We start from the raw sequence: 20,435 nt of genomic DNA, 5'->3' as shown, positions 1-20,435 counted from the left end.
TCAAAGTTTAGTAAATCATGCTTTATATGTAATCATACGCGCTTCCAATATCTTCACACACTTTTTGTATAATCCTCATACGTTTTGCGCAGCGTCCCCTCAAATGCATGTGCATACAGAAGAGAAGCACATTTGTGTTTTTTCATGTATGCGACCCATAAACTGAGCATCTACGCTCATACAGCAGTTTTGTACATAACACACAGGCACAGTGTATACGATTTGTGAATGAAATGGCCACAGAAGGCTTAGTACATTGGGCTTAGAAAAGTTTCATACTTTGCTGCTCATTTTTATGGATCAAAACATTGAAACATTAGAGATCACTACGTGGAGATGTAACAGCTTTCTATAGACTGCCCTGGATGATACAGAATTAGCTAGATAAAAGCTATAGTGACGCATGGCATTCAAGTTTCAGCCTGTTAAACACTCTCGTGTGATTTGACATGGTGATTGCTCCTGTTTTGCATGTTCTAAAGTAATGTTGTAAGAGGAGGTGAAGTTGGATGAGTTCTTTCGTGCTGTGTATTGCCAGTGCTTACATAAGAGTCTATGACAATAATTCTTTTTAAGATTATGAATGTAGACAGTAGAGCTTAGATACACTAGATTAAAGCTGGGAAAGCCCAGGCAGTGAAGAACATGCTTTAATATTTAATCTTTTGACCCCTAGACTTATTATTCAGTTATTAATCTTGACATTTATTCATCTTAAGAGTTAAATATAAATTATGTAGGTACAAAAGCCTTGGGGTTTAACTCTTGGAAGTGTGGAGTTTAACATGTTTAATTACATAGTGAGTTACACAGTGAATAACATTTATATTTGCAAATCATAATACAGTTTTCCCTGTGCTCTGTTTGCACTCATATGTTATAGATTCTGTTTCTCCATTTGCTCATAGTGAGCTTCTAGTGGGAAATGAATGTTAAATTACACCACGCTTTTGTTACCACTGGTGACACAAAAATAGTTTGCACAAGATTCTCGCAGGTTCAAGATCTCACATGTAAAAACTGTAAATGTTAAAAGTTGATGCTGAAAAACATTTCATAAAAGTGTATTGCACATTACTATAGTTACCTCTCAGTGTTTAGTTGAACAGACAACTAGTATGTGTTCCAGATAAAATGGCAAGTGAGTGTATGTACAAGGTAGGGGTCATAATAAATTGGCACCACAGTGGCTCTCACTCAGTGATGTGTGTTATTTTGGCTTATTTTATGCTACTACAAAACATGAGTGTTTCAAGCCAATGTTTCCACATCATTTACTGAGCAGAAAATAATACCTAGGAGGCGAAGACCTCCTACCATCTAACGTTAAACTGTCTTAGAATAAGCTCATGTACCAATTAGAGATGGAAGGATCGATCGGTTATGTGTTGATAACAGCTGATTATCAGTCCAAATAGGTGATCAGCGATCAGCCATTATCTCTCTAACTTAGCCAATCATGAGAGCTGATCAGTGACATACAACATATGAGCCATATTTCGTCTGAGACGCCAGAAGCTGCTGCATTATTTAAGGTGGAACAGGAAACTGGCAAACAAGAAGCTGGCGCATGGGACGCCAACTTCAGCCACGTCATATCTATTTCACTAATGAAAAAGTTTTTTCCTGTATTACGTATTTGGCTCGTTTCACTCACTGTGTAAATGCGTACAGCTGTAAATAACACAGTTTGTTGTCAAAGCTTTGAGGATTCATTTTTAGTTAACTCATAAGCATCCAAGCGCTAATCTTAGCTTAGCTTACACTGCACTAACTTCATGACGTATAGCTTTGGCAGGGACCAAAAATAAAAATAAGACGCAGAACTACAAAAGCGATTGTATGTCAGCCCTTTTATTCTCTTCAGTACATTTAAAAGCTGCCTTGGTTGTGTAGGCTCCGTTTTTGAATGGTTACTGCTGCACCATTTAAGGTTGAACAGGACAATTCGAACAAGAAGCTGGCGAAAAAGAAGCTGAGTTCAGCTTCAAGAGTTGAAAGGTATGAAAAGGGATGAGGATATTGCTCTGTTTCTACTTGGCAGGTGGGTAACATTAACTCATGATCAGTAGGTCAGTATTTTATTGTCCCATTTGCTAACGTTTGTGATTAGCTTCGCAGTAGCAATTGTAGTGGCAGTTTGCTAACCCACAACCTAACTAATACTTTTATTACTTACTATGTTGTTGTTCACTTTGATGTGATGTCATGGCATTTGTCTGTACAACGTTTGCAAAGGGTTTTATGGACATGAAGATCTAAAAAAGTGTCATTTGCCTTGGCAGTGCATGTTCGCAAACAGTTGAATCTGATGAGCATTTTGAGAGTATACAAAGTGAACTCATTCAAAACTTGATGAGGGACATCTCCTCCGAGGATGTAAAGTGAATTATCTACTCTTGTCTTCATCACTATAGTGTTGTTTTTGCTTTTGAAATCTGAACATCAAGCCAGATTTTCTTTTTGAGCATATTCGTATGATGTGCACAGACGCCACATTTTAGTGTGGTTTCTTTCTCTTGACTCAGTAATGCGACTTCTTTCAATTTTAACAAAACAATGTAGCTTTAAGCTTAAAGCATCTGTTTTTGAGTCAACTATTTTCATTACGCCAGTGATAACTGAGACTTCTAAGGATTAATGGGTAAAAGGCAAGGCTTTAAAATAATAAAGTGGAGGCCAGAGTTCCTGCCACCATGCCAGTACATTCCTCTCAAGCCTCATGTAGTTGGCCCCGTTTCTATGCTCTATGTCTCTCTCTTCCTGCGGCCCCAGAGCCACACTCAGCAGGCTTCCCAGAGTGCCTCCTAGGCCCACTGGGGTGAGCTGAAGGCCTGGGCCTCACTTTCCCCACTGCTGATACCACCATCACCCTCCCTGAGCTCCAGCCTTTCTCTTACCCTCTCAAGGTCACTCTGTGCTCGATCCCCAGAGTGAACTTCATCCCTTTTATTCTCTACCTCTTTTTCTCTGTTTCTATCTTCTTTTCTTTCCTTCTCACTCCTTTTGTCTGTCTGGGATTTTACATGCATAGCCAGCCCAGTTTGGGGAAAGAAAGCACCCGCTCTACCTCCTTCCTTCCGTCCCTCCCTCCCTCCCACCTCTCTTATTCCTCCATTCCTGTCCACCTCTTAAGCAGCCTCTGTAGGCCAGCGTTTTGGCCTTGAGCAGGAGAACGCCTCCCTCTTCCGTTTGGCTGTGGGCAGAGGAGCCGAGGGAGGAGACGGAAAGCTTTAATAGCTTCTATAACAGCAAACAGCAGGTGCGAGCAAAGTTCTTCAGTAACAGATTAACCTTTACACAGCAGCCCGAGCACCTCTGACTTTTCTGCTGCTGTTAAGATACGCCAAGTTCACAGCGGATGCTTCTTCCTCCGTTCGTTGTTATTACACTTCATTTTATGAGCTGACAGATGCACCTAACCCAAACATATTAGACAGTAATCTCCTCAGACGGTACTCATCTGTTTACGAAGGCAGATGGCATTCTTTGAGAATTCTTATTGAAGTTAGTTTCCCCGATATTGTGCGGTAAAAAGGTAAACAGGGTAGTCACACAAGCATTTAAAAGCATGCAGATGTTTGAATATTTCCTGCAAAAACAAATCCATGCCATGCAGCCAACTGAGCGTCATGCAAAATTGATGCAACCTGGTATCAAAGGAGACATTCAGCAAGTTGGGAGTCTTTTGCTTAAGTACACATCAAGTGAAGTACTGTGGCAGCTTCTGTGCGCATTATAGGGGGAAAGAAAGAAAAGTTCCTCCATTAAAATCAGTGATATGCTGTTTTATCTCGCGCACATACGCACACATTCAAAATATTTTTTCTCACTTATTCTTAACATTTGTCCGTCATTCATGCAATATTATATTGTCACTGTTATATCAGAACCTTGTAGCTATTATTTTTGATAATACTTCATAAGGATAGTAATCTTTAGATACTATGCTTAGTAGATACTTACATTTAACTTACATTCAACTAAATATCTATTACATTTAGCTTTAATTTCTTTTAATTTCTAAGTTTAAACTTAACCCTAACCCTCATCCTAACCTTGCTCTGAATCCTAACGCTATAGAGAATCTGTTGAGTTTCAGCAAGTAGTTTGTAAACCATTTGAATATAGGTAGATAATCTATAGAGGCCTGTAGTGTACTGTCCAATTGTGTGAACATTTCAGTTATGAATGGATCAAAAGAAATTGTCCAAAATTACTTGGAACAAAGTCTTGTTACATTAAATTTGGGAAGGTTTTTGTCCTTCTCTTATAAAACTAATTTAGAGATAAGAGGTGTTTTGTTGCCAGTGTGGTGATATATTCATATATTAAATTTGTAACAACTTCTTGACTTCTTTATACATCTCTGAGGCATTAAGTCAGCAGCACTTAATGAAAACTATTACTGAAACAAATAACTAGTCATGGAAGAAATTTACTCATTAACCAATATAAAATAAAAATGACAGTTTTTAAAAAACTGAATCAGAACCATAATGTTCATTGCAACAAGAACGACAACTAAATACTGTAATGAAGAAAAACAGTCATTGATCTTTGTTTTTTCAGTGCATGCAGGATAGTCGAGAACTGATGTCCTTTTCTCAAACCAAACACCCAGGTGATGGTGTTATCGTTGAGTAAAGTAATGGAGATGTTCTGAGCCAAAAACTAAATCAAATTTTCAAAACTATAATAAGAGTGGAAAAAAAACAGGACTGAATTTGACACTTTGGCTGTGTGACTTTGCTGGCCTTGTGGATCAGACAGGCTCTCTCTGTCTGTCCCGGTATCCCCCCTATCCACACGGACAGCTCAGTCAAAACACTGAGCACCATCCTGGCTCCCTGCTGGGGCAGGACGTGGCAGTGAGAGGGGCTTCAGCGGGAGGCAGTCCGCTCTGCGCTGTGCTTGAGACACAGAGAGAGCGAGTGAGTGAGCACTTTGTCAGGAAATTGAAAAAGCAGCGAGGGAGACAGGAGGCCACGATTGACTTTAGCACACTCCACTCGGCCCTCAGTTCAGCGAGAGGCTGTCTGACCTAAATTCACTTCACCTCATCTGCCTAGACGTTTGTTTAGCCTTCTGGGCAAACACTTAGAGCAGTGTATGAGGCAGAAAAAAAATGGAATACATGTGCTTGAATACATCACATTTCGGAGGCATGAGAGAGGCTGATGTGTGATGATGTGCAGACGGCTAGTGCCCTCTAGTGGCAGTGACAGTAATCTGCTGTGTCTGCTCCAGTAATTCCATTGGAAGTATTTTATGGGGATTTTCCTAAACCATCTTTGAAAGTTATTGCTGGCCAGTAAATCCACGGCGTGTAAATCAAAACTGCTTTGACGTCATTGCGAGATGCTTCTTCAGAAAACAGGAGCAGGGCTGGGCGCTGAAATGGCATCTGTTCAGATGAGTTGGGTGATTGAACGAGACTCGAGTGTTGTGGAGTTCAGATGATTAATGTAGCACACAGTAGCTGTGAAATCTGCAGTAATGTGGGGCTCATGTTCCCTTTCAGCTTTCACAGGTTAAGGCCACACAAGTGACTAGTGGACGCTGTCCAGGTGAACCGGTTAAGCATTTGACTTCTTGCCTTGAAGCTGCCATAAAGGCACTCCGATTATGGGCACATAAACATGCACTTACTTCCCCTCGATTTGGAGTGACTGAGGAGTTGAGGCAAAACCTCGAGGGCTCAGAGCAGAAAGCTCATTAAAAGCTTTATTCCTTTTCCAGGATTTGCGGAGGATTGTAATATGGACATTGTTTGTACACAAGCGTTGCTGTGGGAGAAGAATGTTGATTTATATTACGCTCTAGGAAAAAAAAAGAGAAATTAAGACCTGGTGTACTTGCAGCTTTTTTACAGCCCTTTCTCTTGGGGAACTATGACGTGAAAACCCTTGGCTATTATTCTCTCTTAGAAATCTCTGTGGCTTTTCTGATTTTTAAAAGTCCATTTAAAAGAAAAATTTCTGGGTGAGCCGAGTTCAGCCCTTAACTTTTGACCCCTGTCTCAGCCAACAGTAGTGGCCGCTAAGGGTCTATATCTAATAATGTTTGTGTCTGTGAGGAATATGTTATGTCCAAATGTTTTGTAGACATCTGCTCATCTAACGGATATTCTGAAATTAAGGGTATTAATAGCCCCCCTTTGCTGCACTAACAGCCTCTGTTCTTCTGAGAAGGCTTTATAGATGTTGGAACATTGCTGTGAGGATTTTGTTGCATTTGGCCACAAGTGCATTAGTGAGGTCAGGTGCTGATTTGGATGATTAGTTTTGGATGACAAACCGCTCATCCCAAAGTACAGGGTGGAGTCCCATCACTCCACAGAACACAATTCCACTGTTCACTGCCCAGCCCCTCTAGCTGACGTTTGGCACTGGGCCTGGCAGAGATGTTCAAGTCGATTTATGTCCGAGTCTGAGTCGAGTTTTGAGTCTCAGTGGTGCAGTTCTGAATCGAGGCTGCAGTCTATGGGATGTATGGGGAGTCTTTTAGTTCGGTCTTGTTATTAGTCGTTATTGAGCCTTTTAGTTTAGTCTTGTTATTAGATGCAGGACACTGAGTTGTACAAAAGTAAACCCCCACTAAAACCCACTATACCCTTCCGTCAGAAGAACAGAACTGAAAACCTACACTCAGTAAATGCGGTGTTTAAAAAAAAAACAGGCGAAACAACTTGAAACGACTGGACAGTCTAATTTAAATAGCATGCATGCTAGCTAGCGCAATAGCTAATTCAGCTGATGTTTTATTAAGTTCAGAAAATGTGATCTATAATTTACTCAAACTTAAGATAGATTACCTGAGAACTTCAGCTAATTTAGCTGTTGTGCTAGCTAGCATACTTGCTATCCAAACTGCATGCTAGCCGCCTGTTTCGAGTCGTTTTGCCTCCTTCCTTTAGACACCATATTTCTGCATATAGTCTGGGTGCATCAAATTAGCTGAATTTGCTAATTAGAATGGGTGTCACATTGACGTATAGTGTAGTTCTGTATGTATGTCTGTCCGTGGTAACAGGAGATGGCATCTGAGCATGTGCCGAAGTGCAGTCCTGACTGACAGGCCAAGCCTCATGGCGCAGCACAGATCAGCTGCATGACGAAGCACAGCAATGCCACACTTACACGTTCACGCGCAGCCTGCTGTTTGGAAACAGAGAGGAGGACAGTGCCAGAGAGAGCAGCTGCCACCTTCATTCTGTGCCAACAGAGACATGCTGAGGCCACTGAACCTAGACGAGAGAAATCCAGGAAACGTCTGAGCATCACGCACACACAGGCACACAAATCTTTCAGAGGGCTGTAAGAGAGTCTGTAATTGATAACCCATAGATAATTTCACCATCGTCTGCTGTAATTGCGTGAGCGGTCAGAAGGGAAAAGAAGATTGTTATCTATTAAATATGGCAATAACAAATCCAGGGCTGTGGGTGGACATTAAGCAGAGGGACACGGGGGAGAAGTCATCAGTGGGCTGGCTGCCCGGTGGCCGTGGCTCAGGAAAAGGCCGCAGTCATCAGAAAATAGACATATTTATTGTCTTGCCACTAGCAGAAGGAGGGAGTGAGTGAAAGATTACTTTGTTTACGAGAGAACAGCTAATCACACTGGCTGCCTTTCATGCTTTCATTTTCAAGATATACCCCATATCTGACTCTCTGAGACAGTTGGGGGTGAGTGATAAGACTGCAATATTCATTAAAAGCGCCTACAATTGTGGCTTCTTTTCTCCCAGAGCAAAGTGAAATGTGTGTCAGCAACATTTGTGAGACTTCAGCTGTATACTCAGATACCGAGTGGCAGATCTTATGGACAATTCCACAACCTGGAGTCCACTTCATACTGTATGGAGAGGCCTTTCTTCTCTCCTCTTTCTTTCTCTCTCATTCTCATTCTTTTTCCTCCTTCTGTGTGTCTGTTTTTCCTCTCTCCTCTTTTATTCTGTTTTTACTCTGTCCTCTTCCTTCTCTCTCATTTTCCTCCCTCTGTCTCTCTCTCTCTCTCTGTCCCTCTAGTCTCTGTATCTCTTTCTTTCCTTCTTTCTTTCTTTCTCTCTCTCTCTGTCACATTGGCTCTCTCTTCTCTCTCATATAAAGACACATTCGCATCTTTCACCTGTTAAGGTCGTTCTCCTGTTCCTCTCTTCACTTGGCTTCTTTCTGCATTCACACAGAGTTGAGGGTCTCATGGTCTGTATAAACGCTGGTCCTGCTGTTGCATAACTGTTCCTATTCAGACTTAGCCGTGTTTGAGCCTGGCTCCACTGCCTCAGCCACAGGTTTGGAACAGCTGCATGGAAAAGGTCATGCATCCACTCCAAGTTTTTCCATGGATATTTAGAGGAGCAGTAGAAGATTTCTGAACATACCACTGGCACGTCAAGCTTTATCCAGAGTCCAGCTGGACACACTGCTCACTGACTCTCTCTATTACTCTGTTGTGTAAGCCTTAAACATGGGCAGTATGGAAACAAATTAACATCAGGATACTTTAAGACATTTTCACTGTACACAGTATTGTTACCGATATTTAGTTTTCCCAGGGTGATAAACTATTTGCAAAATAACAGGAGGAAAAATACATCAATGATATAAGATAATTGGGTAATATCTTTTATAATACATGCAATTGTGCTCAGAAAAGCATATTATAACGTGATCATGAGAACAATAACATAACATCAGATTGCTCACCCTTGGTGATTTGTTGGATCCAGTGATGGTATAGTGTACACCAGAAACTTTGTAGACATCTTCTCATCCAGACATTTCTTCTGAAATCAAGGGCATTAATAGGAAGTTTGTCTCCTTTTTGCTGCACTAAGAGTCTGTACTTTTCTGGGAAGGCTTTATAATAGATATTGAAACTGTGCTGTGAGAATTTGATTGTATTCAGCCACAAGAGTATTAGTGAGGTTAGGTACTGATGTTGGATGATCAGTTCTGGATGACTCCAGCTCATCTCAAAGTTATTAAATGGAGCTCCATCACTCCAGAGAGCTTCACTGCTCCAATGTTGGAAGGCTTTATATTCGTTTAGGTGACACTTGGCATTGGTGACCTTAGGGCCACGTTTTGCCCCAGAGCGTCCCATTGCCATTGCAATTCTGTGGAGATTATACAAGCTATGTGTGTGCAACAGAACATGTATATCATAAAAGGTACATCATAAAAGAGGTAGAACCTGTAAAGAGAAATATATTGTATCATAGTAACAGCATCATTCTTTTTCATGTGCATCTATCAGTAGTTAATCTATGATGCTGTATTGTTAAGTGTTAAAGTTGGCTATTTTGAGTAATGGTCTGTATATATGTGTGTTTGTGTAACTCTAGAACACCTTGGAGACCTGCACTATCTGCAGTAAGCCCATCATGGAGCGTATCCTGCGTGCAACGGGGAAAGCTTACCACCCCCACTGCTTTACCTGCGTCGTGTGTCACCGGAGCCTGGATGGCATCCCCTTTACTGTGGATGCCTCCAACCACATCCACTGCATCGAGGACTTCCACAAGTATGTCATCTATTACACAGAGCTGCACACATACTTTACTATGTCAGGTTTGTAACAAAGCCATGTACCTATGAAATTGTTGTTTCATATAGCTGTATGCAAAAGTTTGAACACCCCCAGATTTGTTGATTTTCTATGTGAAAATACATTAACACATCCTCTACAGGGAACAAACTTAATTATATTTATTTCAGATTTTAGTGCACAATTTATATTTATTTGCTGAGTTGAAAATGTTGGAAGAAATAAAGGCAATACTTTTTATTCCATATAAAGATTTTATTCCATATAATTTTGGAACATTCCAGTTTTCATGAAATGGTCACACAATGCAAAGGGCAGCTTATATTTTAAAATATTATTTAAAAAAATAAAATCAAAATGGGGTTTTAATTGGCAGTGGCAGTTTATCATTGGTATGTGGAATATTGCTGAAAACTTGTCTAGGGTGTTTCAGCTGGTTTTGTTGCATAAAACAGATAGCAACTGTTAGATCATGACTTTGAGGACATGTTTTGGCCATGTTTAATAAAAATTCTACATATTCCAAGGATGGGATTAACTTGCATTCAGTAGACCAGCTCAGAGTCCCTTAAAAGAGACAACCGAGACATAAAGAAAACCAGAAAAACAACGTCTACATGGGAAAAAAAAGCCATTTGTTGAGGAACTGAAAAGTTTCAGATGGAAGCTGTTAGTTGTGTGATTGTGGCTTGAACAGAAAAGCCTTTGTGTCGAGGAACAGCCCGTTTTCACTGTCACTGTTGTGGCCTCTCTGATCTACTGTACGCTCCACTTCCCAATTTTAAACATTTATTGGAATAACCCTGTGAAGAAGTTCCATCACCTGCCTGGACCAAAAAGCCTGGCTTTGTCTTCACATCCTCACTGTCTTTCTCTGGTCGCATCTCTGTTCCTTTTGTACGTTCCCTCCAAATATACAAGACAAAACGGTATTCAACTCAGTGGCTTGAATAATTGGAGTATTGGGTCACGGAGGTTTGTTTGAATTAAGGTCATCTGACTTTAGATTTTTCAGTAGCTTTGCAGAGAAAGGGCAGAAATTCTTTTAAATCTGTCTGTCTGATTAGTCCAAACACCAGTCCACTTTTGTCCATTTATCAGGTCCAGTTGCCATTTAGGCGCATTGTAGTTTTACAGTTACAGATTGTAGTCCATCCGTTTCTTTATATACTTTTAGCCCCCTTTCACCCTGTTCCTTAGTGGTCAGGACTCCCACAGGACCACCACAGAGATGGTATTATTTAGGTGGTGGATCATTCTCAGCACTACTGTTTGTGTTGGTCGTCCTCTAGTCCTTCATCAGTGGTCACAGGACGCTGTTGGCTGGATGTTTTTGGTCAATGGACAATTCTTAGTCCAGCAGTGACACTGAGGTGTTTAAAAACTCCAGCAACACTGCTGTGTCTGATCCGCTTGTACCAGAGCAACACACACTAACAAACCACCACCACGTCAGTGTCACTGCAGTGCTGAAAGTGATCCGCCACCCAAATTATACCTGCCCTGTGGTGGTCCTGTCGGGGACCAGTGAAGAACGGAGTGAAAGGGGGCTTACAAAGTATGCAGAGAAACAGATGGACTACAGTCTGTAACTGTAGAAGTGCACCTGTATGGTAAGTGGAGCTGATAAAATGTACAGTGAGTGTAGATACGAGGTAGGTGTACTTAATGAAGTGGTTGGTCACTGTATTCTGGTGATATTTGTGTGCAGAAAGTAATGTAAAGTGTACTTTTAACAGGCACGTATTCTGTGTCTCTCTGCAGGAAGTTTGCTCCTCGTTGCTCTGTATGTAATGAGCCCATAATGCCTGCTCCTGGCCAGGAGGAGACTGTGCGTATAGTGGCCCTGGACAGGGACTTCCATGTGCAGTGCTACCGCTGCGAGGTGAGTGTATTTCTGTATACGCATATGCATGAACATACGACTGTACGGGTTTTACTGTCTGTAAACACTGCGTTGCCATACTGTGCTAATTCTTAATCTCTGGTTTTATTGTTTAAATTGTAAAAACTATGAATGACAACTTTGAAGGCATATAATAGGTCTGCACTATATGGACAAAAAACATAGATATTATGTTGCTTGCACAATATATTAGAATATATTAGAAACACATTAGTGAACGACAAGGGAGACAACACATTAGAGATGAGGTTAACGATTGGCTTGCTTTATTCTGATCAAAATTATTTATATTTATTTGATCATGTCATGTCTTGATTCAACCAAGCACTCTCAGAACCATATGGAGTGTCTGAGGTTGGTATGTAAAACTAATTAAGGCTAGTTTTCTTGACTGCCATCAGCTACATTGTGTTTGTGTCACGCAAGTGTCCATAGTACAGGATACAAAGAGTCCTTGTATATGTGCAGGGTGGCATATTAACATTTTTGTCCACCTGCCCACAGTGTCTGATGGATGCCCATTTTGATGTATTTTTTACCTGCCACTGTTTGTCCATAAATACACAATTTTGTATACCACTACTATTATTTTAATAATAATAATGCTGAAGTAAAAAAAGACTAAAATCTTAACTGTTTGTAGACTCATTTTAGAATTCTGACATGCTGTAACCACTGCTATGATAGTTATGATCCAAGGTTTAAACAATCTAGGTTTAAGTTAGCAGACTCTACTACTTTCATTAGCATTATAACAAACTAAGATGATTTCCACTCACACATACACAGACAGGTATTTACACTTTGCTATGGTTACACAGAATCATGCGTGAAGCACATTTGCAAATTTACAGTCTTCTCTTCAAAGTGTAACATTTATGAACAAAAAACACTCCTTTAGCTGCTAGCATACAGACTAATAGCACTGTAGCATCCCACTTTGACTTTATTCTCACCTGAAAAATTGCTTATAGTGAAGCATCTAACTCATGTCAGTCACAGCCTGAGCTCAAATAAATACAGAGCTCAAAAAAGACTGCTGTGCAACTGCACCCGTTACTAGGAAGAGCTTTTGTTGTTTTTGCAAGATCCATGTTTAAGTGAATGTATTTATTGCCTGCTTTCATTATTTGTTCGTTACATCCTACATTTGGGGGTTGAATATGCAGGCGACAGTGTCGCTTCATTTAATTAGATGTATACCTCCACCTGCTGTTTGTGTCAGGTGACGCATGCATGCTTGGACAGTGGGTATCAGTCAGTCAGTCAGTCACCTCCTCAGTGACTCAGTAAGAGACAACACTCATAGTTGTTGAATAGCGGTGCATTCGCACGTTACAGCCTTCTGAAAGATCAGTATTACGAAGGCCAATATAGCAATAATGGTTAACAAACAGTATGTTGTGTAGCAGTAGTATGTCATCAGAGTGTGTGTGTGTGTGTCTGTGTGTGTTTTGCAGGATTGTGGCTGTCTCCTCTCTGAGGGTGATAATCAGGGTTGCTACCCATTGGATGGTCACGTTCTTTGCAAGAACTGCAACACCAGCCGCATCCAGGCCCTGACTGCCAAGGCCACCACCGACCTCTGAGTGCCTTATGCACATCTACACACACATACCCATACTCACGTACACGCACGCACGCGCACACACATATACCTCCACTTCATCAGATTCAAGGCAGACATAAATGAGAATCTCTCACATTTATACTATGAAATCTGTAATGTTAATTGCCAGCACACATACAAACATTCTTTATTTTTGGGGAACATATATGCTCAGAAGACAGTCAGAAAAAATCCTCCCCCAGTTATACTATGAAATCTGTAATGCTAATTGCCAGCACATACACGCATACACACATTCACATGCAGTACATAATTATAAAATTGCTTGAGTTGCTGAGTTTTGCTTTGGAAAAATACATACATGCTCAGAAACCAGACATTTTCCAGTAAGTCTAGGCTTCAGGGCCTTATCTGACTGTGCTAATATAACTAAACAGTTGTTAAAAAAATGCTTAAAGGTACAGTAAGTTGACTTATTCATTAAAACTTAAACAAGTACTAAGAATAAAAGGTTACATGATGATAGTCAGAAGGGAATATTACACAGTGAAGGCTCACGTTTGTCCTGGTGATATTTAAGCCTAGTGTACTTTTAACAGGTTTGCACGTTTGGGTAATGATTTTAAAATGTCAGAGTTATTTCAGTCACAGATGTCTAAAATTCGAGCCTCATCTGCCATGCTAGGTTTTTCCATTCTGTATTTGTAGTTCTGCCCTCGCTCTTGTCCTTTAGAGAGCCGGTTGCGATGCAAAAACATTTTAAAAAAGGGATCATAATCCATTGTTACTTATTCATCAAGATTTTCTGACAATCAAAATGATGGCCTTGCTTTTATTATTGATATTATGTCAAGACTGTACGTATGTTTTCAGCATGATATACATGGTGACGGAGCCACATGCATTTGTATGCACACGGATATACAAACGTGATTGCACACCCTTACAGTTTTATTGCATGAAGCTCTCTTGTTTCCTCCCATGGCCTCACGTAATATGCAGAAGTGCTTTTCAGGATTATTATTCGGGTTTATAAATATGCAAACTGAGTTGAGAAGTGTACATCACTTTAAAGCTCTAGTTTCAGCTGCAACTATACCAAAACAGGAGGTGACGTTAAACTACATAGTTGCAAAATCTCTCCAGGCATGTAGAGGTAAGAGAAAAATTGGACTAGCAGTATTTTGACAGTAATTTAAATCTTAATGCAGCTCATATTTGAATTGAATTCATACAGGTAGACACACTGCACGTTGGGCAATACTTACCACTTCCCAACATTTCCCAGTACATACCAGGAGATGAAACAAGTCCTCAAAGAGCTACGTTTACATTCTTCGACATTGTGTGTATATTGTTATATGCTTTTTTCAGTTAATAGAGAGGTTTATTTGTATGGAATAGGACTGTGAACGACCAACGGTAGCTCTCTTTCCAACTCGAAACGTGTATAACCAAAGCCTGAATATGCTGCAGTTCACAGCTGCTTCCTCCTTTTTATTCAATATACTGCTTTTTCTGTTAGCACAACTATTGTATTTATATGTATATCGTGAAAAAGAGGCATGCAGTACGACTCAGAGTGCAAAGACTACCGCTGTGCTGTTCACCATGCACAGCCATTCTTTCTTGCAAAGCGAGTCATGTTACATTGTCGCCATATTCCTCAGAGTAAGAAACACTGAAATGTTATCAGTGCTGACGTTATGGTATGTCAGTCATACACAAGAGCTGAAACGGTGTTCAGAGTTAAGTCTTAAGTCATTATGACCAACAAACGCTAAAGATAAAGCAGGAATTGTTTTTGTGCTGTCCATTATTTCACATCCTCAAATTGTAAAATGATGTAGTGTGAAGACAAAAGTAGAAAAGAAAGTATTATAATGATTAGGAAAAGAACTCATAGCAATAGGTTTATTTCTTAGCTTTGTAAAAGAATAATAACAATATGCAATTTCCTTTTTTAATATTGCATTGACACTTTATATAGAATGATATGCAGACTTTTACCCTTTTTTATACTCTGCAGGAAATATTTGAATTGTGCTTAAGCGATAGGGGAGATTGTCAGTGTGTGGGTACTGGTGAAAGCTAACATTGGGAACTGGGGAAAAACTTTTTTTTTTTCTTTTTGTTTGTTTTTTTTTTCTTCTTCAAGTGAAGCGCTATCTCTTTCAGTGCTGTACCTCTATGTGTTCTTTTTTCTGCTAACTATGGTTTTAAGTATACTTCTGAGAGGTAGAGGTCTCATCATGAATGAGAAAAAGCACAGGTGTTTATACCTGATGCTGTTTTCCTAAATGGTAATACTGCTTCTTATTTCATTTTAAAACTTCTTAGTTGATTAATTAGGACAAGCAAAGACCTGCTTACACTCTAAAGCCTGTAATTGAATGTTGGGAGTAAAATGTATTATTAAATTGCTTATCACAATCAGGGTGCTCTATCAGTTATTCCTAGAAAGCACCATAAATTTGCTTGAGCTAAAACATGTTTATTCTTCACTAGAGTTACCTGTGTCGTAAACATAGTGCCTTTCTTCATTTTGTTGGTGTCATTTAAAAGCAGCAACATGTTTTTGGCCTTAGTGAAGCATCAGCAAGTGAGTAATGAATGGATGATAACTGTAAGACTGTAAGCTGTGTGCCCCCAAAGAAAGTGTCCTCAGCTGCTTGAAGAGCAGCTTGATATTTTGCCTTGTCTCAACAATGCAAAACAGACAAACTTCAAAGTGAATTAAATGAAACAAATTATTGTTAAAGCCATTTCTCAGATTTGTGCATTAGGATGCTTCATCCTCGCTTTGCTGACACGGGTACTTTGTCAACTTTTAATTTGCAAATATTCATCCCCCACCACACTGTCGGTATTATGTCCTCTAGCTTTAATAAACCTCTTTTTGCATAAGACTCACCTTGGTTGTTTTTTGGTTATATTGCCTATGTCTTGCATGAATTTCCAAAATTCCACACACATTAAATTAGCTGTGCTTGGACTATTAAAGAGTTTAGGTCTCGTGCCCGGAAACGCCATCCCACAGGGTCGCAGGAGCAGAGGTCGTAATGCTCAAAAAGCACCGCCGTCAATTCCGATCTCCGTCCTTTCGTTCTTTTTACAGGTTGGCAGGTTGCCCGGGTAACAGAAACCTCTCTTCATCTCACCATCTCACGCTCTACAGTCTTAATGGTTCCTCGCTGAATGCAGAACATGCTCTCCATGCTTCATTCAGAGCCCACTCAGCTGCCCCAGAGGTCACTTGGTTGTCTATTAAAAATAATTTTTCGGCGATCACAGAGTTCAGATTCATTTCCTCTGACGTTCTCCGGAGAATACCACTCACTTACCAACTGCTCTGGAAACATCATATCTTTGTCATTGTCTGACAGTGTTTTTCTTCTCTGATATTTTTCCCCCCTGGCTTTATCTGAACGCTCAGACTCACTGCTGGAATCAGCCTGATGAAGTTCTTAAAATAATTTAAGAGCCCCCAGAAAGGACCTTTTACTGGCGCCTTCCGAGACCCTTGATTTAATCCTTTCAATTTGTCATCTTCACTTGCGCTCTAGGAGCCGGCAGTAAGTCACCGGACATTTTATTATTCTCTCCAGATTGCTAAATTGGAGCAGCAAGCCAAAATGTAGAACTGAGGAAAGCGATCCCAGAGGACAGAGCTGAAACATTCCACGTTAATAATTGATTGAGAGAAATGAACAGCAGAAAAACAGCGTAACATTCATATACTTGTTTGTTTTCAGCTTTTGGCAGCCTGAAATCACAGCCGTGAAGCAGTTTGAGAGTTCAAAGGGGGGAAAATAAAGGAGAATCAAATGCTTTTGGGAAACCACCCAACCTCCCGGTCTACCACAGGAAACACTTAAGCACCTGAAGAAAGGATTTTTTGTTTTATTCTGTGATATATGAATTTGTCCTAATGGTGCGAGATGATAATTTCTACCTCAAATAGTTCATTTTAGTTTTTCATTTGTTTTAATTATCTGTATTATTGAAGAAAACTATCCTAAATGGGTGGTAATGTGTTATATATTTCACATGTGAAGTGTGCAAAAACATGTTTTTCTCACATGTGAAAATTAATAAAAATGTTTTTTTTAAAGGTAGGTTCCTCATTACACAGTACAGAGGTTCATTCAGCTGTGTTTGCTCAGAATATCATCACAATACTTGTGATATTATACAGTTTGCACTGTTTGCAAACAATCAACACCATCAGCAATTTACTTCAGGACTTCTTTTGTCTCCCAGCTCTAGTGTCATCAACAATATAATTATCATAATTTGTTCTCAAATTTTGTTCAGAATATTATGAGAATGCCAAATTGGGAGCCCAGTATTGTGAATCAAATAAAGTGGTGGTTTGACTCATGCTCATGATCACACACCTACATACGGAGCCATGCTGCTGACATCTTATTCAAATTATGCATGGCCACGACTTAGTAAGGTGTGGGAACAAGATAATTAACAAAGTGTGGGAATGAGATCCTAATGCGTGGCCACGACTTGGTAAGGCATAGGAAAGAGAATTAAGCACTGACCACAGATTAAGAAGGCATGATCTCGTTCCCATGCCTTACCAGGTCATGGCCACACTGTATTATTGCATGGAAACAAGATTCTAATGTGTGGCCACAACTTAGTAAGGCATGGGAAAGACATAAGTTGTGGCCATGGCTAAGTTTTATTTTATTAGTTTCATTATTATTTAGACGCTCCACCAGCAGGGCTGCATACCTACACTATATTATATGTGGTGAGAGCTATGATTAGTTTGGTTTGCCTTTCATGAAAAGGCAGTATTTGTGGTGTCAAATCCTTTGGAGAAGATTTTGCAAAAAATATTAACATCAAGCTAATTGAATAACTGACTGATTTTCAGAAGTGCCATATTTAATTTGCCTTTACTGCTCCTTTATGACAGAGTGACTCTTTTCTAATGGGGTATATGAGTTGTTCTCTCCGAAAGCTCAGAGAGAGAGAAAGCTTTGGACTGTGTGTGTCCTCCAGCGTCCCAGCAAGGGCCTTGGCTTACTCTGATAATCTGCTGTTTACAAACAAATTGATGAGTGCGAGTCCCTCAGGCTGGCATGATGTGGCAATGTGGCCTCCAATACGCGCATGCGTGTGTGTGTGTGTGTCTTGAGTATCTGTGCATGAGCATGTGTGTGAGCCAAGAGTTTCTCTCCGGAGGCCAGCAGTGGCATTTCTGACTGTCTGGCCCTAATACTTGGAATTAAAAGGCTGAATTATTTACCATGAAGTGGGGATGAGCATGAGAGGGCAGAAATGAGTGGTGATTGTGCATAATCTTGCCTGCTTCACTCACTCTTTCAAAAGGCAAAACCCTTGTTGGGTCAGATTTACATAACGTTACAATGTGGGTCAACATTGTCCTCTTCGTGATCGTCTTTTGCTTTCAAGTGAATCCCCCTCGGTGGTGCTCTCGCATGGACAGCAGCGATTTTGCGGCTCTGTGGGTCCACCCAGGGACGAGATTTAATGACTGAGTCAGCGGAGTCCTAAACATGTATTTGCAAAGTAAAAAGGAAATAAAGAAGCAATTGTAGGATGCCATAGGGGCCCAAGCATCTGGGCCATTGCTTATGTAAAACAGTACTGGGTGCAGTAACAAGGGTCAACGAGTGGCTGAAGAATTTGGTGCTATAATAGTGTAATAGTGCTATAATGTTTAATTCACTTTGCCATTTGTTCATATCCAAGGTTGGTTTAAAGAAGCACATTCACAATAACAACTACATAATTCCTTCAGAGCAGAAGCATTAAGCAAAAATAAATGGTAATGCTTTGTTTGAAGGTTACCTATATAAGGACTGCATGACACCTGTATAAGCTTTGAATAATATACTTATAAAGCTGTGCTTAAAAATAAACTATATAAACTAAGCTTATGCCAGTATTGGCAAGATGACATAAGATGTTTTATTTTGTAAATAACACTGCTGAGGTAAGGCACACTAAACCAGAGGTGGAAACATGTCGCTAAGTTGCAAGTAAGTCTCAAGTATTGAGTCCTGAGTCAAGAAAGTTAAGTCTTGATTCAAGTCCCAAGTTAGTACAGGCAAGTTTCAAGTTGAATTCAAAGTCAATACAGAAAAGTCTCGAGTCAAGTCCAGAGTCCTAAACAAGTCAGAATGCATATTTCAGAAAATTTGAGACCATTTCAACACAACACCAAAAATGACTGTAATGAAAATACAGCCTTTTAATCACAGCATGTTAGTAGTTCATGTAACACCCTTGTAAATAAATAAAAATATCCATGGTACCCAGATAACAATGACAGACATGACTAGTTGATCATTTTTGATGATTTTTGGGAGAATGGAATTAAAATAAAAAATAGCTTAGGACTGAAACCAGCTCAGCAAAATAAACCAACCACTAGTTTGAATTGATTTTTGATGACAAACAGAAACCAAAACAACAGCACTGAACAAATCTTACAGAAAAGACAGAAATCTTACAGAAAAGTGAAATGATGGTCGCTGTGTGAGGCTGAAGTTGTCTTCTTGTTCAGATTTTCCGTTCCACCTTAAATGGTCAATCAGTTTGCCCCAGAATGTAACTGCTTTACCATTCAAGGTGGAAGTTGAAAATGACGCTGGAGTTAAGTGGTGAGCAAAGGCTTATTAATGCTGTTAATGCACTGCATGCCTTTAGCTTATGGGGGCGAACTTGAATTCTTGCGCTTCACTCATCTTCCAAAATAAAATAAGCTAAGCATAACCATAGTAACCGACATTTCACAGCGTTGCTGTATATCAGACTTGTATGTGATGCAGTTCTGGCATGGTTATGCTGAGAAATGAATCCATTCACATGAAAAAGTATCCGGTCTGAGGCCAGACCCCTCTCTACATTTCTTCCACTTTGGGTCTCGAGTCTTTCCAAGTCATAAGGCTTAGGTCCAAGTCAAAGTTGAGTCTTCTAGCTATTGTAGTTGTAATATTATTTTGATGAACGCTTTCTGTAAAGGAGATGCAGCTGCAGACATGAACAACAAAGATAGTTGTTCATGCAGCCTCTCAGGTCTTAATAGAAACTTCATTTTTGTGCATTTAGTTGAGTAGAAATATATAGAACTGTGTTTTTAAATTCGTTGGGAATGATGCTTCATTACAGTGTTATAAATGGAACAATCATTTGTCATATTTTAAGGCTCCTTATGTCAATACAGTGTCATTTATTTCATAAAACATCTGTCATCTTGTGATGACTTAGCCTTCAAGTGTTACCAAATAAACAAAGAAAGAGAATGAGTGTCGACAATCGTAGAACATTTTGAGCTAGACTTTGAAAAAAGAGACTGAAGAGCAGACTTGAAGCGATTGTTGTAGAGACTTCCACAGTTCAGTAGTTGTGTCTA

At 39.9% G+C, this 20,435-nt stretch overlaps 1 protein-coding gene across 6 annotated transcripts in view; it reads left to right on the top strand.

Annotated features, from left to right (window-relative positions):
• The window catches only part of LOC118808028 (LIM domain containing preferred translocation partner in lipoma), a 249,321-nt gene extending 233,382 nt beyond the window's left edge, over positions 1–15,939 (top strand). For all 6 annotated transcript variants that reach the window (XM_036570363.1, XM_036570366.1, XM_036570361.1 and 3 more), the window contains 3 exons: positions 9,352–9,530; positions 11,319–11,439; positions 12,921–15,939. In XM_036570363.1, coding sequence (XP_036426256.1) covers positions 9,352–9,530; positions 11,319–11,439; positions 12,921–13,049 — 429 coding nt within the window. In that variant the 3' untranslated portion in view covers positions 13,050–15,939. The remainder of the gene's footprint in view (positions 1–9,351; positions 9,531–11,318; positions 11,440–12,920) is intronic.
• Positions 15,940–20,435: the final 4,496 nt, after the last annotated feature.

The sequence above is a fragment of the Colossoma macropomum genome, unplaced genomic scaffold, assembly GCF_904425465.1.
Source record: "Colossoma macropomum unplaced genomic scaffold, Colossoma_macropomum, whole genome shotgun sequence".
Taxonomy (NCBI): Eukaryota; Metazoa; Chordata; class Actinopteri; order Characiformes; family Serrasalmidae; genus Colossoma; species Colossoma macropomum.
This window is presented reverse-complemented; position numbering and strand designations above follow the sequence as displayed.